This window comes from Anopheles maculipalpis, chromosome 2RL (assembly GCF_943734695.1).
Source record: "Anopheles maculipalpis chromosome 2RL, idAnoMacuDA_375_x, whole genome shotgun sequence".
Taxonomy (NCBI): domain Eukaryota; kingdom Metazoa; phylum Arthropoda; class Insecta; order Diptera; family Culicidae; genus Anopheles; species Anopheles maculipalpis.
In genome coordinates this window covers 26,789,826-26,813,279 of record NC_064871.1, presented here as the reverse complement: position 1 = coordinate 26,813,279, position 23,454 = coordinate 26,789,826, and the positions used below count along the sequence as shown (strand labels likewise).

Genomic DNA, 23,454 nt, shown 5'->3' with positions numbered 1-23,454 from the left:
AGCACAAGATGAGTTCCCCCGAATTGACGATCGGATTCCTAGCGGTAAGTGTCGGTTTGGGTATAAGCATTGTGTCACCTTACTACCATTCAGGATCTTTCCCCTCCCTCAGGAAGTAATGCAGGGCAACGAGCTGCAAAATCCGGTCGTACAGATCCTTGGCTCGAAGCGTATCGCCGGCAGCGGCGAACAGTCCGAGCGCTTCCGTTTGCTCATATCGGATGGGAAGTCACTGTACAGCTTCGCTATGCTTGCCACGCAGCTGAACGATCTACAAAAGCAGGACAAACTGCCCCAGTACACCATTATCCGGATCGATCGCTACACCACCTCGGTCGTGAACCGGAACGAGAAGGGTGAAAAGCGGGTGTTGATCATCGTGGAACTGACCGTACTGAAGGAGGGTAGTTTGGTTGGTGAAAAGATCGGTGATCCACAACCAATAACAGACACCCCATCGCAGCCGGCTACCAACAGTGGCTCATTATCCATGGGAGCATCCCGTCCGCAGGACACAAACGCCGGTACAATTAGCAACGGATCGTTATATGGCAGCGCGAACCGTTCCATGTCGGCATCGAGCTCTGGGCCAACCGCATCCATTAGCGATTCCCTAACACATCCCATTTCCTCGCTCAGTCCGTACCAAAACAAGTGGGTCATAAAGGCACGCGTAATGTCCAAGTCGGGCATCCGCACGTGGAGTAATGCGAAGGGTGAAGGGAAACTGTTCAGCATGGACGTGATGGACGAGTCGGGCGAGATACGTGTGACGGCGTTTAAGGAACAGTGCGACCGGTACTACGACATGATCGAGGTCGACAAGGTGTACTTCATCTCCAAATGCCAGCTAAAGCCGGCCAACAAGCAGTACTCGAGCCTGAAGAACGACTACGAGATGACTATGACGAACGATACGATCGTGCAGGAGTGCAAGGACGTGGATGGCACGATGCCGGAAATACAGTACAACTTTGTGCCAATTTCGCAGATCGCCAACATGGAACCGAACGCAATGGTGGACGTGGTCGGGATGTGCAAGGAGGCGAGCGAGGTGGTACAGTTTACCGCGAAAACATCCGGCCGCGAACTACGCAAGCGTGAGATAACGCTGGTCGACTCGAGTGCTGCATCCGTGCAGCTAACGCTGTGGGGTGATGATGCCCAAAATTTCCCCACCACAACGAACCCGGTCGTAATGCTGAAGGGTGCGCGGGTGAGCGAGTTCGGAGGCGGCAAAACGCTCGGCCTGATTGGTGGCAGTGTGATGAAGCTTAATCCGGACATTGAGATGGCCCACAAAGTTCGCGGTTGGTTCGAAAGCGGTGGTAGTGAGGCGTCGGTTAGCAGTGTGTCGGCCCGTACTGGTGGTGGTGCAGCGGGACTCTCCACCGAGTGGTTATCGTTCCAGGAGGCAAAGGACCGGAACCTGGGAGCGGGCGATAAGCCGGACTACTTCCAGGTGAAGGCAATGGTACACACGATCCGATCGGCCAACGCGGTGTACAAGGCGTGCCCGCAGACGGACTGCAACAAGAAGGTGATCGATCAGGAGAATGGACAGTACCGGTGCGAGAAGTGTAACGCCGAGTTTCCGAACTTTAAATACCGTCTGCTGGTCAATGTAAGTCTAAGTACTAGGGATGAGAAAGACAGGGAATTCTTTAAAGGAATTGCCCCACCCTATTGGGACTTTATTCTAATAACGAAGTTTACTATGGGAGTAATCCGGAGTTACATCCAGATCACCTCTCATAACAGTTGCAAAAACTCGCTTTCGGAATTCTACGTTGATTCGAATCCTAAAAGAGTTTTAAAACTCTTTGCGTTTCGAATCCCAAATGAGTTTAAACATTCCTTGTGAATCGAGTCTCTGGCGACTATTTTTCCCGACCCTAGTGTCTCACAAATTTCCCATCTTTTGTCTTCCAGATGCTTATTGGCGATTGGACCTCGAATCGCTGGGTAACGGTGTTTACCGAGCTGGCGGAGGAGATGCTGGGCAAAACGTCACAGGAGATCGGCAGCATCCTCGAGTATCAGAAGGACGAGGCGGAAAAGATATTCTCCTCGATCAGCTTCAAGTCGTTCGTGTTTAAGCTCCGCACCAAGGTGGAATACTTTGGTGAGCAGCCACGAAACAAAACGTCGGTGGTTAGTGCGGGCCCGGTAGACCACAAGGAGTACAATGCGCTGCTTATCAAAAGCATCGAGGAGCTGACCGGTGTAGGAAAGAACTAAAAACAACCGCGCTTCGTTTTCGTGTATGAATATTCCATCTTTCTTTCCATTTAAAATGATATGTTTTGTCCCTCTCTTTCTCTAATAATCGTTAAGTACACACACACACACATAATAAAAATGCGGCATCGGTCGCACTACTATTAATCATAAGTCATTGTTGAGTATGAATCGATTTCCCTCGGATTGTGCGCCAACGTACCGGTAACGGCACCGGCCATACGCACCCCGATGATCCCCTATTTCGCGCAACGTTTCCGGCAGCGGGCTGTAAACCGGCGGAGTCTTCCGACGTAGTCCCAGCCCACTGCTAACGGTCGTGTAGAGATGCTTTAAGGTGTTGCTCTTGCGGACGTTTTGCTGCTGTTGCTGCTTGACCGTGCCGGATAGTGTGTTCGGATCGTGGTCAAGCGTTTCACCGTAATTCTCCAGCTGGCAGCGTACAAAGTCGCGCTCCATTTTCTTCACCCGTTGACCGTCAAGGATGCGCAGCTTGGGCAGGTGTCGGATGATGTACAGTCTGTGCGAAATAAAACCGGAGCCTCAGGAGGATGCTTGAAAGGGATCTTATCCTACGCTTACCTATACTTCTGGTAGTCGTACTCGGTGTACTTCAGGTTGAGCAGATGGCAAGGACAGGCCGGATTGCCCAGCAGACTGAGATATTCCAGCTCGGGAAAGCACAGCGAAAGTTTCGTAAGCAGTAGATCCAAATTTTTGAACTGCAAAACCAAGACCGGCAAAAGAGGAATGGTGGCTCGGCTGTAGTCCCTCTGTACTGAACGGTTGCAATTGCAGTTTGCCGCGAACTGCGTTCGTGCGATAGCCTTTTGCGCCTGTGGGGCTTATCACAGCGCACTTACCTTGTTGTTGTTCAGCGAAAGCAGCTTCACATTGTTCAGCTGGGCGGGGAAGATAATCTCATCCGTTAGGTAGTTATTGTCCAGCACCAGCTCCACAAGGAATGGAAACCGTTCGAGTGCATCGAAGGCCGAAAGTTTGTTGTGGCTCAGATCGAGATGCATCACCCGATCGGCATACATGGTCACTATCGCTTCCGGCAGTCGGTACGTTTTCTGGTCGAAGTATATGAGCTGCCGCGAAAGAAATGGAAAAGGGGAACCGTCTTTTCTTTTTAATTCATTCTTTTCGCAGGTTTGGCGGCAACATTTTTTCTACTATAATACGACAATCGGACCAAACTGGGATTATGGAAAGCATGAAACTCTCCAGCCGGAACAAACGAAACGAAATGAAAGTATCGCAAAGGATCGGTTCAGAAAGGAGCAATTAAAAAAACGATCGGAACGGACCTTTACGGCTAGGATCAATCCGGAACGGTCAACACTGCTAATGTACTGGAGGAAAGAACATTTCGTTTGTTTCTTTACCTTTTCCTCCTGGGCGATGTACATGATCTTGTTCCAATTGATGGCTTCCATCTTTTTCTTGAGCGCACCGTAGTCCCCACTGTACTTCCGCTTGAGCGTTGGATTTCCGACTGCAATCTCGAGCTGCGTTAGCAACATTGGCACGATAGTAAGATGGGCGGGACGTATTCCACCGAGTTTGACCAACTGGCTGACTAGTGCACGGGAATGTCCCCGCACGCGATAATCGAGCGAACCGGCAAACAAATCTACGCTCCGGACCAACCAACTATTGCAGTGTCGAAATTGTCTGGATTGTGAAATCAACACGTACGATCGACCGTCGAAAACTGCTCCCGCGTCGTTACTATTCTTGGCCGACTAATATTGGTAATATGGCATCACTGCACAACGAAGCACGGGACTAGTATTTGCACTGAGCAAATGGTTGTTGCATCGCTGGACACTACTGGCTAGGGAAGTCGGAGATGATACTGATCGGCGATACTGAGAAGGGCGGTCGATTACACTTGTCCCCGTCGGTTCGTGTGCGTAGCTCGCTGGCCGGAATTGTCTTCGGCCGTTAGGGGTGCCTATATTTGCCCACACGATTAAGGCCGGCGTGCTGTGTGTGTCCTTCTTATCAGCCAACTAACTACACCAGCACACGGTCTGTTGGCCGGCGAGTACGAGCGGGTTTCTTGAGATTCGTTTCGGTTCGGTTAAACTCTCGTAAGATTGGTTTTAAAAAGCCAAAAAGGCCTCAAGAAACGCAACAATGTGTCTTTCGAATGGGATTTCTTGCTGTGTTGTTGTCGCTGTACTGTCGCTTATTCATCTAACTTCGAGGCATCACTATCAAGATCTCCTGCCCTGGGCGCTAGATTTCGTCACCGGTGCGGTGCGTTGGTTGTTGTTGTTATGGGATGCTTTGGGATGGCTGCTTATCAGTCGAATAATGCTGTTTTATTTGTTTTAACACACAACTTTTTTGCTTGATCGCGCTTCGCGTACAATAAGACCGGCCCGTTGCCTCGTACCTTCGCGAGGGAATGAACTAAAGTATGGACAGGAAACCCCTGGAACGTTCGGATCGGGTAGACAGCAAACGCGTTTCGCTTCATTCGTCACTTGAAGTGATTCCTCCTGCATGTGTGTTTGCTGCTCCTTTTGCTTCACCATTTTATAGAATGGCCGTCCTAAAGGTTGTCTGGCTGAATGGCTAGCTACCGTTTTCTCTAGTGGGTACCCAGTGGTTAGCAATGTTTAGCCATATGGAGCAATTCCTTGCTAGCTAGGGGACCACAATAAAATATTTAAATTTCTAACAACCTGCGGTCTGCGAAGTTTTCAGTAATTTTATATAAATTTAGTAGTGCAACGTTGAACTTGAAAATTATTCTTCTACCTTTTCTTGATCTTATCTAAATAACCCGTCGTTGATTCTCCGACCGTTTAGGCTCATCTTAGTGGATCTTGTTTCTGGCATTTGGTTTAACCTTCGTTTCAATTACCAAAAATACACTCTTAACCACTAGAACCACCTACCCCCCCGGGTAGTTCATACATTTTGTACGGGAGTTTTGCATTTTACCGGTTACGAAAGCTAACAACTTTTGAGAATTTTAAAAAATTTTGAGAATTACAAAATCGCCTTCTATTTACTTTTTTTGTTTTCACAGCTTGTAGTATATATATTAACAGTAGTTTTTGAAAAAAAATGCATATTCCGTTTTATTCATCCATTATTGTTTAATTAACGGATTGGCGGACGACGGTGCTGGACCGCGACCGGTTCCGGACTCTGCTGCGGCAGGCCAAGATCGCAAAGCGGTTGTAACTTCTAAACTCTCAGCGATCGGCGAACAATCGTTTATCGTAGATACATGAAGATTACAGCTATGGAAGTGGAAAATAAAAACCACAGTCTTCCGCCTCAGTTTTTCCTCTTAAGGAAATTTTTAATGTACTGGTCAATACCATAAGAAAATACTTACGGTTTGCCAACCACTGCCATAGGCTACAGTTAGTCCGGCGTGTGTGGTTTAGTGTAATATGATATCCCCGGGGCGACTTGAGTCCTCCACTCACCGAGAACCGGTAAGAAAGAGTGGCAGCCCTTTCGGTCAACTGCACCAGACATGCATGCCATACAGTTTGATAATGTCGGTTCAATCTTGCGTTGCTAACTACACGGAAGACCGGTGATCGGTTGATAAGGTCGCATCAGTAGGCCCTGCCTAGCAATAGCCGGGTTGCTTTGCAAAAACGAAAGTGAAAAACAACAACATACGTAACCTTTTTTTAGTGACGTAGTTCTTTGAAGTGAAAGCTATTTTCCCATTTTAATCTGTTATTTTTTGTTTTGTTTTATTCTTTTCTTTTTTTTACAAATTCAATTTGTTGCGATATGATTTTAAAAATCCTCTCTAAATGTTTCTAATGGTGGAACAGGCGCAAATTCGTGTGCACCATCACGATACCGTGCTCGTTGCAGGCCTCGATCACGCCCGCATCGTTCGTCGAACCGGCCGGGCTAGCAATGTACGACACGCCGCTCAGCTTTGCCCGATCCACATTGTCCCGGAAGGGGAAAAATGCGTCCGAACCGAGCGAAACGCCCGTTAGCTGCCGTGTCCACTGTTCCTTGTCGGACGCCGTCAGCGGTGCCGGTACCGTTTGCAGCATCGCTTCAAACTGTGCTACCGGCATGTCCTTGCCAACCGTCCCATTCACGTAGTTGTCGATTGCGTTCGAAATTTCTGCCCGCTTTACTCCCGCCCGGAACTGCATGCCGGTAACGCGTGGATGCTGCCGCAGCCACCAATTGTCGGCCTTATCGCCCGCGAGACGCGTACAGTGGATGCGTGACTGCTGGCCTGCCCCAATTCCTACCACCTGTCCGTCTTTGGCGTAACAGACGGAATTACTTTGCGTGTACTTGAGTGCGATCGTGGCCACGATCAGATCACGTACCGCACCTTCCGGTAGCGTTTTGTTCTGGGTTACAATGTTCGTAAACAGTGCCTTGTTGACGTCAGCATCGTTACGGCGCTGTTCGAGTTGCAATCCGAACAGTGTTTTACGCTCGACCGGACCCGGTTCGTAGGTGGGATCGATCTGCAGTACGCAGTAGGAACCGTTCTTCTTTTTGCACAGTACGCTGAGGGCTTCTTCCGTGTAGCCGGGTGCAATAATGCCGTCTGAGACTTCGCGCGAGATAATTTTGGCCGTGGCCAGATCGCACGTATCGGACAGGGCGACAAAGTCCCCGAACGAGGACATACGATCGGCACCACGGGCACGGGCATAGGCCGTAGCTAGCGGTGTTAGACTGTCGTACATATCGTCCACCATGCAGAGTTTGGCCTGTTCGAGGGTGAGTGGCACACCGACCGCAGCACCGGCCGGCGAAACGTGCTTGAAGCTGGTAGCTGCCGGAAGGCCGAGCGCTCGCTTCAGTTCACGGACCAGCTGCCAACCGTTTAGGGCGTCACACAGATTAATAAAGCCCGGTGCCGCATTCACTACCTTCAGCGGCAACCGTTCGAGCGTGGTAAAGATCTGTGCCGGTTTTTGGTGCGGGTTCATACCGTACCGTAGATTTAGCTGGGACACACCTGACGAGTACTGCTTGCGGAAGTAGTCCGAAATGAGCGTGTCGTATTCGGCGGTGTGTGTGAACGCTTTCAGTGCCAACTGCTGCCGGGTGGTCTTTTTCGTATCGCCGTGCTGGCGAATCTCGTCCAATATCTTCGGGTAGTCCTTCGGATCGCAAAGTACCGTGACACGGTCGTGATTTTTGGCAGCGGCACGCAGCAACGTTACCCCACCAATGTCAATCTGTTCTACCGCATCCGCTACCGATACGCCCTGCTTGGAGATGGTCAACCCAAACGGATACAGATTGCACACGACGATCTGGGCCAGCTCGAAGTTGTGCTGGCGAATGTCCCGCTGGTCGGATTCGTTCATACGGGCCAGAATGCCGGCATGCACGGCGGGGTGAAGAGTTTTCACGCGACCACCCAACATTTCGGGCGCTCCGGTAACCTCGGAAACATCGCGCACCGGGATACCTTGATCACGGATCGCTTTCGCTGTGCCACCGCTAGCTACCAGCTTTAGGCCGAGCTCATTTAGTCCCTTAGCGAACTCCACCAATCCGGACTTGTCCGATACACTAACGAGGGCTGCAAATGGAAATTCGATTACAGATGGCGTGTTTGGCCGGTCCGAGCGGACAAAGAAGTAAAAAAACTTACCAATCTTTCCACTAGCCATGGTAGTTGTGTTGCTGTATCGTCGTTTCAAACCTTTCACTACCGAAGTCACGCGTAGACTGTTCCCGAAGGGCCACAAACGGAGCGCTAGAAAACGAATCGAAAGCAACTATACAGAACAAGATCGATAGCGTATGATCCGGCTGTACAATAACAACAAACATTTCCCGGGGGCGCCTTATCAGCGCCCTCGTTATTGTTGGCCTGTTAGAGAGGGGGGAGACACGGCGTTGCCAACGGGCCGTCCTTGCCGGAGAGATAGAGAGAGAGAGGAAGAGACGTTGTGCCAATCTATCACTCTTCCCGGAAGGGGTTTAGTTGCACAGGCAATAGTGCCAATATGCTGATAGAATTAATTGTCGCTAGCTAAGCTGAACTAATGTACCGGGAGGTTAATTTTGGAGGTTAGGGATTGTTTGTTGTAATACATGCAGAAGCTGGACATGCTTTCCACTAACAACGTTAACCGGTTGATGTGTTTTACTCACTTGTTTTAGATTCAGGATGCTTTTTTACAAGGGAAGATCACACAACAGGGTGAAGCAGCTCAGGACAAACCCGCAACAGATCAAAGGATCAGGTTACAAATCAAAACCACACTTGCTTGCTACTCACAGCATTCAGCGACAAAAGCAACGGAATATCTCCAGCACATTGGAGCAAGGCGCTTGATTGGTATTTGGTGAGGTTAATTTACGTTTGTTAAGGTGGAATAGACGGCGATGATTGATGCTGGAGAACTTGTGAGCGTGAATAGAGAAAGGATGTAGCACCCTATCGCCCTCTCTTTCCATTCCTTTGGAGCGATCACTTCACAGCGAACAAAATCTTGATTCTCGCTAGAGTGAAAAGCATCTGGTCACACTAGTGAGAAGCATGATTTAGCTCGCTGGGTGGCAAAACGATCGCAGGCAATTTCTCACTATAGTGAATAGGCTCATCTCACTATAGTGAGAAGTTAGTTACAGTCGCCATGGAAGAAGCTGGAACAATTTCTTACAGGAACCTAAAGAGCCACACTCTAGTTTTACACTCTTTTTATGGTGACCAAATGGATCGTTCCTCCGTCCATGGCAGGCCTAAATAGAAATGGAGCTTTGGAAAACGCTTCAGTTGTATGTTGGCCATCAGCTGTTCGTCCGGTGGCCCGGCTGGAGCGTAAACTAACCCGGTTTACTACCACAAGGTGCTACTATCTTTTCTTAGCCTATACGCCCTGCCGTGATCGCTCCGCGTAAGATCGATGCTCGACCTGGAGGATCGCCGTACCCGAATTGGCGACCCTATGACCCATTTTTATGTGCCGTGAATTTAACGTTGTTTTATAATCGTCACCAACCGGACATGTCGCGCACCACGTTTTTAATTTATTTCGTCCGCGTTTATTCATTTATTGTGACTGACCACATAATATTGACACGTGGCTTCACGTGGTCCGTTGAATTTTAAATATTGACCACGTGACTTCACGTGGTCCGTTGAATTTTAAAACAAAATAAACAAACATAATTATAGAGGCTTTGTGGTTTTTGTGCATAAATTTCCTTTTTCTGCCATACACCACCGTATCGGATGATGCACATTAAACCTAGAAAACAGAAATCAAACAGCAATTATAATTTTTGACGATAATTTTATTTACGGTTCGTCGTCTTCTTCTGTTTTACATCTCTGTTGTTTTTCCTTTAATTTAACTATTACTCTCGCTTCTTGACTTTGTTGTTGTTCTTGGAAATCGCAAAGAAAGGGTGGAAAATATTTTTCAGTAGTCTTTTACTCATGTACACCACACCACGATGAACACAAAATGCAGTGCAGATATCAATTGCACATTTTCATTACACAAAACATCGAGGAACAAAGCTAATGGAGGGAAACAAGGAATTAACTCTTAAACGTAATCCTAGTAAGGAGTGTTTAGCAGTGTTTGTTCAGCTTCTTCTTTTTTCGGGTCACTATGGACAATAAAATTTGTCCCACTCGATTATCTGGACCTAGCTGTATCTGTGAGTGTGGGTGTGTGGGCTGTTGCCCGATTTGTGTTGTTGCTTTCGTCTTCTGAATCTCGCTTCCGGCTTCCAGAGAACGGAACGGAAGTAAACGGATGGGTTCATGTCTCAGTCCTTTGTCCTTTGCCCGACGCGCTACACACTAGAATTCTTACATTATAGTTCACACATATGCGACTTACATACACAATACAATTACACATCCATAAACACCGCCTCCAGTCATACACACACTCAATCAATCATCTCAGTCATGCAAAAACAATGCGCTTCTCGGTTGTCTGTCTCGGCTCTTGGGCATTTTACAGCTCGTCATGCTCTCCATCTGCGTCCGCATCGATCGCTTCTTCTTCCTCGTCCGCACCAGCATCCGCATCCTCTGCCGGTTCGTCCACAAACACCTCCTGTTCGGGTTTCTCGTCCAGCGATACACCCAACGTTTGGCGCATCATGCGCTCGATACTGTCCGCAAAGTCAGCCGTTTCCGGCAGCTGGAAGCCCGAACGCAGTGTGGCCGTATTAAACATCAGCACCGCCATATCCTTCGCCACCAGATCATCCGTATCGACCTCAACCCGACGCAACAGTTCACGCATCAGCGGATGGCGTGGATTGATTTCGAGCGTTTTCTTCTGATTCAGATAATAATGGCGTTGCGGATCGTCCGTTTTCTGATGCGCATTGGCCAGTGCCAAACGCTCCATGTTACCCGTCCAGCCGAACATCGAAGCAACAAGTGCGCACGGTGAGTTGGCCAATCGTTCGGACAGTTGGGCTTTAGCAATTTTGTCCTTCAGCGCAACATCGTTCAACCACTTGAGCAGTGGTTCGTATTCCGTCTTCAGCTCTTCGAACCGTGCCTTCGATTCTTCCGACTCATTCAGCGTAAAGCCTTCCTTGGCGACGTTCTGGAACCGTTTGCCATCAAACTCGGGCAGTGCCGAGATGCTGTACTCATCGACGGCTTCCACCAGGAACAGGACTTCGTATCCGCGCGACAGTAGCCGCTCAACGAACGGAGACTTTTCAATCTCGGCACGGTTCGGACCGGCGATGAAGTAGATGTTGTCTTGCTTCGGCTTCATGCGTGCAACATAGTCAGACAGGCTGGTGTACTCTTTGTTCTTGGTGGAGGACGACTGGAAGCGAAGCAGCTTAGCCAACCGGGAGCGATTGCTTGGGTCCTCCATGATACCGAGCTTAATGTTGGTGGAGTATTCCTTCCAGAACTTATCGTACTCCTCCTTGTCGATCTTCTTGATCATATCGAGCGCTTTGCGGACAAGCTTCTTCTTGATCACCTTGATCAGTTTGTGCTGTTGGAGCGTTTCACGCGACACGTTCAACGGGAGATCATCCGAATCAACTACACCGCGAATAAAGTTCAGATAGTTCGGCATCATGTCGTTGAACTCGTCCGTAATGAACACACGGCGCACGTACAGCTTAATGTTGTCCGCTTTCGTACCGTACTTGTTGAAGCTCTCGGATGGCTGTACCTTCGGTACGTACAGGAGCGACTTGAACGTGACCTCACCTTCGGCGATGAAGTGCGTTTGAGTAAGCGGTTCCGACGTGTCCTTCGTGAGGCTCTTGTAGAACTCGGTGTACTCTTCGTCCGTCACTTCGCTCACCTTGCGCGTCCAGATCGGTTTGCTGTCGTTCATGATCTCCCAGTTCCAGACCGTTTTCTTCACCTTCTTCGTCTTCGGTTTGTCGCTGTCAGTCGTTTCTTCTTCCTCCACCTTCACGTCCTCCTCCTCGTCCGTGCTGTCCTCCTTCGTATCAGCTGGCTTCTCGGTGGTTTCCTCCTCGACGACCACCTCTTCCTCGACCTCCTTGCTCGTCCACATGTAAATGGGGAAGTTGATGAACTGCGAGTACTTCTTGATCAACTGCTTAACCGTATCGTCCTCCAGGAAGTCGAGCGCTTCCTCCTTCAAGTGCAGCGAAATCTGTGAACCACGCTCCAGCGTGTTACCGCGCGGATCCTCCACAATGCTAAAGCTGGCCGCATCAGACTCCCAAATGTACTGCTTGTCGTCGTTGTGCTTCGTCGTCACCACGACCCGGTCCGCAACGAGGAACGCCGAATAGAAACCGACACCGAACTGTCCAATCATATCGTTCACGTCCTGTCCTTCGGCCTTCTCCTTTTCCTGCATCTTGGACAGGAAGTCGGCTGTTCCGGATTTCGCGATCGTGCCAAGATTGTTCACCAGATCCTGCTTCGTCATACCGATACCGGTGTCGATGATGTGCAGCACCTTGCCCTCCTTATCGGCCTTAATCTTTACCTCTAGATTTCGATTGCTGTCCAACACGGACGGATCGGTAAGCGAAAGCAGCCGAATCTTGTCCAGTGCGTCCGACGCGTTCGAGATCAACTCGCGGAGGAAGATTTCCTTGTTGCGATAGAGCGAGTTGATGATGAGCTTCATCATACGGTTCACCTCCGCCTGGAACGTGAACTTTTCCGACTTTTCCCGTAGCTCCTTCATCTGGGCCACGTTCAGACCGTCTAGTTTGATCGCTTCCTCCTCGCGCTTGACCGCTTCCGCATCAGTACGCGAGCCTTCCTTCGATGCACCGAGGTTATTGTCCACCAATGGCAGTGTGTCGTCGTCATCATCGGCTTCCGCACGCACATGGTGAGCTCCTGCAATTGCATTAATCCCATATGTAGTTCAGAACCACGTCAACATAATCCGCTATGGCGCTGGAACATTGCAACACATCTCGAACGTTCGATTGGCCACGTACACCACCCGAAGGGTGATGGAAAAGCCAGAAAAACCGGGATTCACCCTCACTTACCTGAGATCAGGAACACACCCAGTACTAGAAGTAGCAAGTACTTCATAGTGGCACCGTTTTTCAAAGACCAAGTTTACACACAATTATACACCCACCGGAAACGACACAGAGAATGAAATATCGCGGTCGGGAATTGAACGGCGAGAATCGCGGATTAGGCCGCTTACCTCTCGGCGAGTTAACAAACGAATACACTTTGCCGTACGGAAAGCCGCTGTCAAATAAACTACCAGCCAAGCCGTCGGCCATAGACGAACCTACAGGCCGGATTGCGTACAGTGCATCATGCGGTTGTATTCACTCTCACGCTTTGAAGCTGAAGACGTCACAGTAGCCCGTGCTTTTGCAGTGTCTCGTATGGAACGACCTTCTTACGTGGTGCTTTCAAGAATATTTGGCGAACGCTGATTGGTCCAAATCAGGCTTCTAGCAAATAGGGTACCTGTACACAGCGCAAGGTCGTAAGCGTTTTCATGTCTCGCATGTTTTTCACACGAGACATGAAGTGGATGTTTGTAGGCATTACCTAATTTAAGTGCTTATCTTATGTTATCGTTTTGGAAACACATTGTAAAATTTTTCATTATAGTTAACACAACATTCACATCCGAAACTACAATTGAAAAATAGAGTATATTTAAACAATTTTTTAAAGTGTAACATTTCAATTCAACCTCAAATAAGGAAGCGTCACTGAACCGCCAGTAAGCACGCACAACTGTCAATCGAAAAGCTCTAGCGAAACGCTAAAGTAACGCTTCATTCATTGTTCCTTCCCCTCCCATTACATTTCAAACAAGGTTTCTGTTGTCACAACTTCCAAATGAATAGCACGGAGAATACTTGGTGATGGTTTTAGTTATTTATTTTGTCCAAAACTTTAAAACGGTGCCACCTATTCCCCCGTTTATCTCGCTACTGCCGGGTTGACCCATCTTTGACAGCTACCTGTCCCAACCATTGTTCTGACAGCTGTCCCTCGTACGTCAGTTCCCCAACTGTCATTTTCCTTCCTAACATTCCCCCAGCCCGTGACCAACTATGTATGGTCACCCTGTATTTATGTCGAGTAATGCTAGTTTCGCTACCGGTCTTCTTAGCGTTCCTGTGGTGGTGCGAACCCACGCTTGTCGCGCATGCCCATCAACTCCTGTAATAACTCCTTCTACCATACCCCTCTTCCAGTTGTTCCTAATTGTCCCTTCTACTATCAGTACCAAATCCCCTGTCCTTACCTCTCGGACATTTTCAAACCACTTACATCGACGCGTGATTACCGGAAGGTACTCCTTAATCCACCTTCTCCACATCCTATCTAGGATATGTTGCGCTAACTTCCAATTCCCCCTTAGGCTGTCTCTATAGTTAGTGGGTAGTACCGGCCGTTGTTTAACTCCCGAAGAACTTCCCAACAGGAAGTGATTTGGTGTAATCGCCTCTCGGTTCTCCGGATCTAACGGTACGTACGTCAACGGTCTAGAGTTGATCATGGCCTCAGCATCGTACAATATGGTCTCGAATGTCTCGTCATTCGGTAAATTCCTCACCTCCATTACCGTGCTGATCGCAGCCTTCACTGAGCGCACCATACGCTCCCATGCGCCTCCCATATGGGGAGCACCAGGCGGGTTGAAGTTCCAACGGGTGTGTTCATTGGTGAAAGTCGTTGCCAGGATTTCATTACGCTGCTCGATTTCTTTCCGAAGTTGTCTGCTAGCGCCCACGAAGTTGGTCCCGTTGTCACTGAAGATTTCTATCGGTGCACCTCGCCTCGCCACGAATCGCCTGACCGCCATTATGCATGATTCTGTCGCTAGGCTATGCACTACCTCCAAATGGATCGCTCGTATGGTCAAACAGGTGAATACGGCAACCCATCTCTTTTCATTCGACCTTCCTCTCTTTACCAATACCGGGCCAAAGTAGTCGAGTCCAACGAAGGTAAACGCCCGGACGAACGGTGCCAGTCTCTCCTTTGGTAGCGGTGCCATTGGTGGTACTTGTGGTAGTGCCCGCCGGATTGCACAGAACACACAATTCCTCACCGTTTTCGCAACCAACGCTCGCAGCCTCGGGATCTGGAACTGTTGTCGTACCTCGTTCACTACTGTTTCGTTATTGGCGTGGCGATAGACTCGATGATAACGCTCCACTATTAGCTCAGCCAATTTAGAGTTCCCCGGTAGAATTACTGGATACTTTGCGGAATAGGGTACTTCCGCCGCTTCTCCTATTCTTCCTCGCATCCGTAAAACGCCTTCTTCATCCAGAAATGGCAATAGCTTGTATATACGGCTTTGTTTAGCTACCGTCCCGCGGGGTACCTCATCGCCATTTTGGGTGCTCAGGACACGAATTTCCTCCGAGTAGAATGTCCACTGGGTCTGTTTCCACAAGATGATGTTAGCCTTATAGAGTTCCTCGTGGCTGAGAACTCCTTCCAGAACTGGCTCGCTTCTCCTCTTCTTGTCCAGGTTGCCTACATAACGCACAAGCCACCCAATTGTCCGTTGCAGTCTCTCCAGCCTGCTAAACCGTTCATAAGGTATGAGTAACAGTCTGGTATCAGGGCCCTCGGTGTGAAGATTTACCCGCCGTATTTCTTCTCCCGTGCCTGTGTCGGTCGATCTTTGTTGCGGCCAGTCGTCCTCTCCGTTCAGCAAGAATTCCGGCCCTTTAAACCAGATTCCGTCGTAGTCGAAGTTCGGCCTACCCTTCCACTTCGTTGCCTCATCCGCTGGGTTGTGGTCTGTCGGCACCCATCGCCACTCATCCACTGCCGTGCTCTCCAGAATCTCGACTACTCTATGGGCAACGAAGGGTTTGTAGTTTCGGGGATCCGCTCTTATCCATGACAGAGCGACCGTGCTATCAGTCCAGAGCACTCGTCGTGTCACACGAATTGGATGGTGTTCCTGCGTGTAGCGCAAGAACCGTGCGCCTAACACGCAACCTTGGAGTTCTAGCTTCGGTATCGTAAGGGGCTTTAATGGCGCCACCTTAGCCTTTCCTCCAACCAGGGTGCACTGCGGTTCACCGGACTCATCGATCGTGCGAAGATAAAGAGCGCATGCATATGCGTGCTGGCTGGCATCGACGAACACATGCCATTCGGCATTCTCGTACGTTTTCTTCGATGCTTCGGTAAAGTAACAACGCGGAATGCGTATGTCGCCAATCGTTGGGAGAAGTTCTATCCATCTGCGCCATTCGCTGTATTGGATGCCATTTATTTCTTCATCCCACTGCGTGCCGGTTCGCCATAGATCTTGTATCAGGATTTTGCCGTGAATCACGAATATCGCCAACAACCCAAGAGGATCATACAATGACATCACACATCGTAATACCTCTCTCTTCGTTGGAATCCGCTCTGCCTTTAGGAAGTCAGCTATCACCGTACACGCCCGTGTGCAGAATCCCAATGTATCGGATGCAGGATGCCAACGCATTCCTAATACGCGTTCGATATCATCCCCCATGGTTGATAAATATTTGATGTTTCCGCTGTTCTGCTCACCGAGGTGTTTAATTACCTCTGCACTATTCGAGCTCCAATTCCTTAGCTCGAATCCGCCATTGCTGAATACTTTCCGGACCTCGTTAGACACTCGACACGCCTCCTCCGTCGTCCCAAAGCTGTCTAAGAAATCGTCCACATATGTGCTCTCAAGGATTCCCTCAACCGCACGTGGGAATTTCTCGGCATGCTCTTTCGCGTTCCGGTTCTTGACATACTGCGCTGTCGCGGGTGAACATGTAGAGCCAAATGTCACAACGTCCACGATGTAGGTATCCAGCTCGTCCGAAGGATTGTACCGCCATAAGAAGCGCTGTGCATGCTTGTCCTCTCTCCGCACTCTTATCTGTAGAAACATCTCCTTTACGTCTGCACACACCGCCACTGCATACAGACGAAAACGGAATAGTACTCCAAGTAAAGACATAACCTCGTCAGGACCCTTAAGCAGCATGTCGTTAAGTGATGTGCCATGTGCCTTAGCTGCAGCGTCCCAAATCAAACGCACCTTTCCAGGTTTGTTTGGGTTAGTAACCACTCCTATTGGTAAATACCAAATTCGTTTCGGGTTAGCCTCCGACAGTTCCTGTTTCGTTGCCTTGTGCACATACTGTTTGTCCAGCAGCTCGCGAATCTGACGGTGTACCTGCAGCTTGAGCTGACCATCTCGTTCCATCCTTTTCTCCAAACAATCGAACCTACGTTTCGCCATAGCGAGGCTTGAAGGAAGCTCTGAATGATCCACCTTCCACAATAAACCCGACTCGAAACGTCTTCCAACACGAACCGTGGTAACCTCCAATAGATGTTGAGCACGTTGGGTATCCGGGTCATCCTGAACGTGTGTGTACGCCACCCCCATTTGCTCCAGTTCGTAGAATTTGCCAATCGCGTCGTGAAGATTGTTTGGGCTATTGCACTCGCAGATGTGCAGTAGTCTATCACCCCCCTGGTTCGTCGGCTTCCCGTAGATACACCATCCTAAACGCGTTTTGACTGCGATTGGATCACCATCTCCGCCCTCTACCGTCCTGAGGGGAACCGTCAGCCTCAGGTTGTCTAACCCAATAAGCATCTTGGGTTCCGCATCCTTATATTCCTGTATCGGCAGCTGCTTCAGATGTTCCCACCTCCCTTCGTCCTGTACGAAGGATTGCCGCGGTAGGTTCATGGCTGGAACCGTACGTACCGAATTGACCGCAAAACGCCTTGTAGAACCAATCGGACCCACCTCGAGATTTACGCGTCTGGACCCAGCCTCGACCCTTGTTGTATTGCCGGTCCAACGAATGCAAAGAGGCTCCACCACACCCTTGACACCTAATTTCTCTGCCAAATCCTCGTCAACCAACGTCATGGATGAACCTTCATCCAAAAAGGCAAACGTTGCCACCGCTCCAGCCGGACCATACACGGTGACAGGCACAATCCGGAAGAGTGCCTTCGACGAAGACGATGCGTACTGATGATGGTTGCTTTCCGCAATAGCACCACCATTGTTCCTTCCAACCCCGGGTTCCGAAGCGCCGATCTCATTGCTGACTCGCCGAGACTCCTCCACTCCGTGCAGCAACGCATGATGTCGGTACGTACACCCTTCTTTGCCACACACTGGCCTGTTGCGGCACGTCCGCCAGTTGTGCTTGCCCAGGCAGCCGAAGCACAAAGAATGTGCACGAGCCTTATTCCACCGTTCCTTAACCGACATTGCTACAAACTCAAAACATTTTCCCACATCGTGTCCCCTTTTATCGCAAATAAAACAACGCAATGATTTCCCTACCTGCGTTGAGTTATTCCCAGATGTTGTTGATTCCTGATGATCGACATGTGCGTGCACATAAGCCTTGGTGCTGGGCTTCTTCCTTTCCGCCGCCTTCCACGATGGTAACTCCCGGTTGGTTAACGTCTCCGCAGCGCTCTGCAACTCGGCCATGTACTCTGCAAACATCCGGAGGTCTGGTTCGTCGATGTGCCGTACAAATCGCACCCAATTATATTTCTCGGTCATCGGTAGCTTGTCCACGATCTCCTGTAGCAGCAACGGGTTAGTCAGATGCGCCTCTCGTCCAGCGGCCTTCATATGGTCCACCATGCTTTGCACCGCTTCACCGAACGCCACGATGGTGTCGGGCTTCTCCATGCAGGGTGCAGCCATCCTACGCACTTTCTCGATTAACGCCGAGATGAGATGCGTTGGCCGACCATAACGTGAGCGCAGCGTTGCTATCACTTGCGGTACCACTTCCGGCAAAAGTAAACGGCTACGCACTGCCTCTAGAGCGGGACCCTTCAGCGCCTTTTGCAAACGCAACATATTTTCCCAGTTGGAAAAGCCGAATTTGTCCGTAGTATACTCATAATGCGCGATGAATATTGGCCAGTCCGCCGGGTCCCCGGCAAACACGGGTAATTCGGTTGGTATGTTGCGATGCACATTCACCTCCTGCTGGGCATAACCGCGCTCCTCACGTCTCACACGTTCCATCGAACCACCCTCCGCACAGGATGGTATCACTGTCGATGTCTCAGCGGTCACTTGCACGCCCAGTTCCTCAGCCAAAATCTGCTCCTCTTCCTTCACGAACCGCAGCTGCAACTCCAGTTCCACCCGTTTCTTCTCCGCTTCTTGCCGTCGCTTCATTATGGCTAGCCTGTTTGCCATACTGTCGGATCCCTTAGCAAGAGTGAGGTTAGAATTTGCCGCCACGCTGTCGGTTGTATTCCGTGAGTGCAGGTTGAAGCCTTCCGCCAAGCGTTTCGTAACCTCAACCAACTTGAGGTTAGGATTTTCCAACACGCCGTCGCTTGTTTCACGCGGAGAAAGATTGACGCTTTCTACCGTGGGCATCATAACCTCAACCCGTTTGAGGTTATGTGTTGCTGGACCTGTTGGTGCCGCCACGTGCTTGATCGGCGTCCTTTTTACCGCTCCAGAACGCTCTCTGCCCGTGCACGCGACGCACAACCACTTCCGCTTTTCCACGGCTTCCGGCGATTCCGTTATACCGACGCACGAAAAATGCCACCATGAGTCGCAACTATCACACGCCACAAAAGTTGCATCGTCCACTTGATCACTGCAAGCCTGGCAGCAATCCTTCCGATCCACTTCCATTTCACCTTTTTTTCACCGTTTTAAAGGCTTTTATGTTGTCACAACTTCCAAATGAATAGCACGGAGAATACTTGGTGATGGTTTTAGTTATTTATTTTGTCCAAAACTTTAAAACGGTGCCACCTATTCCCCCGTTTATCTCGCTACTGCCGGGTTGACCCATCTTTGACAGCTACCTGTCCCAACCATTGTTCTGACAGCTGTCCCTCGTACGTCAGTTCCCCAACTGTCATTTTCCTTCCTAACAGTTTCATTGTGCACCTTTAAAATATTACTGTTCAATTTTTTGTAAAACATTTTATATTATTCCCAAGCATAAAAACAAGTAATAGTGAAGATTTTATATTTTATATTTTTTTTATCCTCAAGGCACTCGAGTGTATCCTAGATGTTGAGCCCACAACCTGCTAATTGTTAACGATACGTCCTTTAACAGTCCGGGAATTTGATATCGGTTCCATCCAAATTGCGCTCGGTCCATTCATTAATCCGCCGTCTAATCTCGTCGGTCATCTCTTCCGCATTGCCCCGTACCTGCCCGTTACGCACAAATCCCTGCTCGCCACTGTTCAGGATACCAACCGTCTTTAGCTCCTCGCACGTGACCGATTTGTTGTTGCGAAAGTTTCGAATGTCCAGATGGGTGCACATGGTTTCGATTTGCTCATCGGTTAACGATTTATCTAGGAACGCAGCCGTCTTGCGGATGGTATCAGGCAGATTCCGTTTCATATCTTCATAGTACATGAAGAGCACATTTTCACGATTCTTCTCTTCCCAACCTTCCTTAATGTGGGTCCAGTACGGTGACCAGGGAGCTGAAAGCAGGGGAAAAAAACAACAAATTGTTACACAAATACATGCGAAGTGCTTACAACGAAGTACCAAACTTACTTAAATCCTTCTCAAAATAGTTGTAAAATGTTTCAAAATCTCCAACATATCCCTGGGTCCGGTACAAACGATTCAGATGGTAGTAGGAGACAACCACATCGGAAGGGTTACGAGCGACATAAATGATCTATAACGAAAGAGAATTGTTATCATTTGCATATGTTATGTATTTTTGTTTTTGCTGCTCATTATCTCTACCTTGGCTTTCTTCTCAAACACACTTGGTGGTAGCAACGAAATGGGCAGATGAGTCTTTATGTACCGAGGAGTCTTCATTTCCGACAGCATCTGACCGACGGGCTGAGCAATCTGATGGATGAATTTTATGCTTTCCTCATCGTTTGCGTTTTCCTTCATAAATTCCTTCTTCATCTCATCATGCACAAACAGGTGGAACCTTTAATAATAAGAAAGTTTAAAGTGCCGTCACTCATCTGAGACGGTTGTACGTACTCGAAAAAGGGAAATCGCTGCGTCAACGGTATGCTTTTGGCGGTGTCAAAGTCAAGCTCGTTGCATATCAACCAAACCATCTCCTGCGACCACGTTGTGCCCGATCGTGGAAAGGTGACGATCTGCGGAAAACAATGCATTTTTAGCATTTCAAATTTTTCTTTTTTTTACTACATTGCAAAACGTTCACTACCCAAGTATCGTCTGATCGTGCTTCGAACGAGTACAAACTTTCCGCATACTGCTTAAAACGGGACGGGAAAAACCATCGCTTTTCTCCAACTTGCACAAATCCGGTACGTTCACCTAAAACAAAAGAAGCATTAAGTAGCATTTTAATAGTTGATGTACTCGAAAAAAGAAAACGCAGGCGGATGGTGTTTTTTTTCACAAACCATGAAAATCTTTCAGCAACTGTTCGTTCTGTTCAGGCTCCACAAAGTCTATGCTGTAGGGGAAAGCCATCTCGTTAATTTTTTTCGATTCCGTAGCTGATTTACCCGAGATTCACATCCACCGACAATGAAATCGAAAACGAAACTGAATGGGACACGCTCCCTAGGACTGCCAGAGCCGTTAACAACAATCATCACCGTCATCATCGTTGGTTCCATTGGCCAAAATATGCTGACCGGACAGAGGTGCACACGAAGGTGGGTTCACACTTTGAGTTTCATTTTGGGCCCGCGAGAGAAAGTTACTTGTTGACACAGTTCCGACACAACGCCGTTGGAAGTGTCCAATTCGAACAAGAGAGGGAGAGTAAAATGTGTTTCCACCGCATAATTATAATGTGCGATCTTGTGTGGTTTTTGTATGCTCTACGCAGGAAGAGAGTTGAGATCAAGTTCAATATTGGTGTACAGCGATCGATGTAACTTCCGCCTACCATTCAGGTGGTCAAACAAAAGAGAATGTCTCTCTGCAACCATGTGTACTTACTTTTCATTTCTTTTGTGAGATTGCTTTAGAAAAATGGTTTTATGGTAGTAGGGAAAGGAATTTATAAGAAAATATTGACGGAACTGGATGGATTCCATCGCCACTTCAATTACACAGGCGAGGATCGACATTGGTTAACTCTTTCATAGCTTCAAGATGGATGTACCAGATCGTATTATTGGGTCAAAAAGAGTTCTTATTTTGGGTGCGGACATGACTTTGAAATTGTTCTAACCATTCTACAAAAGTGGCACAATCTAACATTAAAAATACCGCTAGTATATCATCCCGATTTTATTAATTATAAATAAATAAAATAAATAAAAATATATCATCCCGATTTAAAAAACCGAGGAGCTTTTTTACAGCGGCTGCCTATGCGGTACGGCCTTTAAACTCTTATTACAGCGGTGCTCAATAACAGCTGATTGTCAAAATTGTGTTGAGCAAAGAAAACACACACACGCGCGCTTTGTTGTTATGCAAACTATTCCACGGTAGTGATTCGGTTCCGTTTTTCTCTGCACCATGCAATCCAGGATACTACTGTGGCGGAAATTCCGCAAAATTTGCGTCCCGGGTAGTATCGTGTCGGCTGGACTGTTGCCATTCACCGCGAACGATCATGATCAGATTAAAATTGACACCAAAACCGTACAGAGCATGTACGAGGAGGCGCCCGGTGATAAACAAACCGGCATGGAGCGGTTACAAATGATGTTTACGATTGAGTAAGTAGAAACATTGCCTTTTATACTCACCACCTACCACTCCTTTTGTTAATATGCTTCCGCAACTATGTCCTTTTAGTGAATTTGGTCGTGTTTCGAGCGAGCTTAATTCCATCTACCAAGCCGGTTTTGTTGGTTTTCTGTTCGGTGCCTGCTACGGTGGGTTCGTTAATTCACGCGTCGCGTACATGAACTTTCTCGAACGTAACCAGGCAACGGCGTTTCAGTCTAGCTTTGAGGCGAAGAAAAAGTTACAAGACCAGGTTACGCTTAACTTTGCCAAGGGTGCATTCCGATGGGGTTGGCGATTGGCACTCTTTACCACGAGCTACGTGTTAGTATCACAAACGATCCGTTCATTTGCTTCAACATTAAGTTTCGCATCCATACCCTTTCCAGTGGCATCCAGACGATGGTTTCGGTGTACCGGGGAAAGTCCTCGCTGTACGAATACATGGCTGCCGGTAGCGTTACGGGTGCTATGTACAAATTTAGCATGGGTCTCCACGGGATGGCATCCGGTGGGCTGGTGGGCCTGGTACTCGGCGGTCTAGCCGGTGGTCTTTCGCTTGGGATTATGCGTGCGACCGGCACTACGATGGAGGAGGTACGATTCTGGCAGTACAAATGGCACACGAACCGGGACCAGGTTATACGCGATTCACTCAAAAAGCAAACCGATGTGGAGGAGGAACCACTGCTAAAACATCACCACAGCAAGTTCGGAACGGCCAATATCGATCTCGAGGCAATCGAAGCGGAAAAGCGAAAAATTCAACTAGCGGTCGAGCGGGAAACGCTCATGAAGAAGCTGGAACAAGAAGAACAAGCGGAAGTGAAGGGGAAATAGAGAGATAGCGAGATAGCAAAAAAAAAACACCATCCGCCTGCGTTTTCTTTCTTCGGGTATGCTGCTGATTTTTATAAAAAAACACCAATTTATTCGATGAGAGAATAGTACAGAAAGACGTGTCTCACAAGATGAAGTTTATTTTCAAACGGATGCAAAAAGGAAATAAGAGATATTACACAGGCACGCGCACGCAAAATGGTTATCTTCTCGCTGTGGGGAGTGC

At 48.7% G+C, this 23,454-nt stretch overlaps 6 protein-coding genes across 6 annotated transcripts; 2 read left to right on the top strand and 4 right to left on the bottom strand.

Moving 5' to 3' along the window:
- The first annotated feature begins 99 nt into the window (after positions 1-99).
- On the top strand, positions 100-2,241 carry LOC126557472 (replication protein A 70 kDa DNA-binding subunit). The gene is made up of 2 exons (XM_050213260.1): positions 100-1,624; positions 1,933-2,241. Exons 1-2 carry the CDS (start codon positions 119-121, stop codon positions 2,239-2,241), a joined length of 1,815 nt encoding a protein of 604 aa, XP_050069217.1. The 5' UTR covers positions 100-118.
- Positions 2,242-2,387: 146 nt separating this feature from the next.
- LOC126558682 (leucine-rich melanocyte differentiation-associated protein-like) lies at positions 2,388-3,788 on the bottom strand. The gene is made up of 4 exons (XM_050214732.1): positions 3,633-3,788; positions 3,105-3,335; positions 2,824-2,963; positions 2,388-2,761 (listed from the first exon to the last, which is right to left on the bottom strand). Exons 1-4 carry the CDS (start codon positions 3,768-3,770, stop codon positions 2,389-2,391), a joined length of 882 nt encoding a protein of 293 aa, XP_050070689.1. The 5' UTR covers positions 3,771-3,788; the 3' UTR covers position 2,388.
- A 2,239-nt stretch (positions 3,789-6,027) lies between these two features.
- Positions 6,028-8,019, bottom strand: LOC126557513 (bifunctional purine biosynthesis protein ATIC). The gene is made up of 2 exons (XM_050213308.1): positions 7,877-8,019; positions 6,028-7,804 (listed from the first exon to the last, which is right to left on the bottom strand). The coding sequence occupies exons 1-2, from the start codon at positions 7,893-7,895 to the stop codon at positions 6,051-6,053; spliced, it is 1,773 nt and encodes a 590-aa protein (XP_050069265.1). The 5' UTR covers positions 7,896-8,019; the 3' UTR covers positions 6,028-6,050.
- Positions 8,020-10,205: 2,186 nt separating this feature from the next.
- Positions 10,206-12,790, bottom strand: LOC126557143 (endoplasmin). The gene is made up of 2 exons (XM_050212819.1): positions 12,721-12,790; positions 10,206-12,562 (listed from the first exon to the last, which is right to left on the bottom strand). Exons 1-2 carry the CDS (start codon positions 12,764-12,766, stop codon positions 10,206-10,208), a joined length of 2,403 nt encoding a protein of 800 aa, XP_050068776.1. The 5' UTR covers positions 12,767-12,790.
- Positions 12,791-19,787: 6,997 nt separating this feature from the next.
- LOC126558601 (luciferin sulfotransferase) lies at positions 19,788-21,170 on the bottom strand. Its single transcript, XM_050214641.1, has 6 exons — positions 21,101-21,170; positions 20,899-21,011; positions 20,706-20,827; positions 20,451-20,649; positions 20,253-20,379; positions 19,788-20,176 (listed from the first exon to the last, which is right to left on the bottom strand). Exons 1-6 carry the CDS (start codon positions 21,168-21,170, stop codon positions 19,788-19,790), a joined length of 1,020 nt encoding a protein of 339 aa, XP_050070598.1.
- Positions 21,171-22,175: 1,005 nt separating this feature from the next.
- Positions 22,176-23,228, top strand: LOC126558642 (RPII140-upstream gene protein). Its single transcript, XM_050214693.1, has 3 exons — positions 22,176-22,378; positions 22,458-22,712; positions 22,778-23,228. The coding sequence occupies exons 1-3, from the start codon at positions 22,176-22,178 to the stop codon at positions 23,226-23,228; spliced, it is 909 nt and encodes a 302-aa protein (XP_050070650.1).
- The last annotated feature ends 226 nt before the right edge of the window (positions 23,229-23,454 follow it).

Bases quoted from the DNA above. Each gene is read 5' to 3' on its own strand.
- LOC126557472 (XM_050213260.1), top strand. From the start codon at position 119: ATGCAGGGCAACGAGCTGCAAAATCCGGTCGTACAGATCCTTGGCTCG. The intron at 1,625-1,932 runs GTAAGTCTAAGT...TTTGTCTTCCAG, and splicing joins AATACCGTCTGCTGGTCAAT to ATGCTTATTGGCGATTGGAC.
- LOC126558682 (XM_050214732.1), bottom strand. From the start codon at position 3,770: ATGTTGCTAACGCAGCTCGAGATTGCAGTCGGAAATCCAACGCTCAAG. The intron at 2,964-3,104 runs GTAAGTGCGCTG...TTGGTTTTGCAG, and splicing joins TTTCGCTGAACAACAACAAG to TTCAAAAATTTGGATCTACT. The intron at 2,762-2,823 runs GTAAGCGTAGGA...TATTTCGCACAG, and splicing joins TACGACTACCAGAAGTATAG to ACTGTACATCATCCGACACC.
- LOC126557143 (XM_050212819.1), bottom strand. From the start codon at position 12,766: ATGAAGTACTTGCTACTTCTAGTACTGGGTGTGTTCCTGATCTCAG. The intron at 12,563-12,720 runs GTAAGTGAGGGT...ATGCAATTGCAG, and splicing joins GGGTGTGTTCCTGATCTCAG to GAGCTCACCATGTGCGTGCG.
- LOC126558601 (XM_050214641.1), bottom strand. From the start codon at position 21,170: ATGGCTTTCCCCTACAGCATAGACTTTGTGGAGCCTGAACAGAACGAA. The intron at 21,012-21,100 runs GTTTGTGAAAAA...CTTTTGTTTTAG, and splicing joins GTTGCTGAAAGATTTTCATG to GTGAACGTACCGGATTTGTG. The intron at 20,650-20,705 runs GTACGTACAACC...TTATTATTAAAG, and splicing joins CAGCGATTTCCCTTTTTCGA to GTTCCACCTGTTTGTGCATG.
- LOC126558642 (XM_050214693.1), top strand. From the start codon at position 22,176: ATGCAATCCAGGATACTACTGTGGCGGAAATTCCGCAAAATTTGCGTC. The intron at 22,379-22,457 runs GTAAGTAGAAAC...ATGTCCTTTTAG, and splicing joins CAAATGATGTTTACGATTGA to TGAATTTGGTCGTGTTTCGA. The intron at 22,713-22,777 runs GTTAGTATCACA...TACCCTTTCCAG, and splicing joins CTCTTTACCACGAGCTACGT to TGGCATCCAGACGATGGTTT.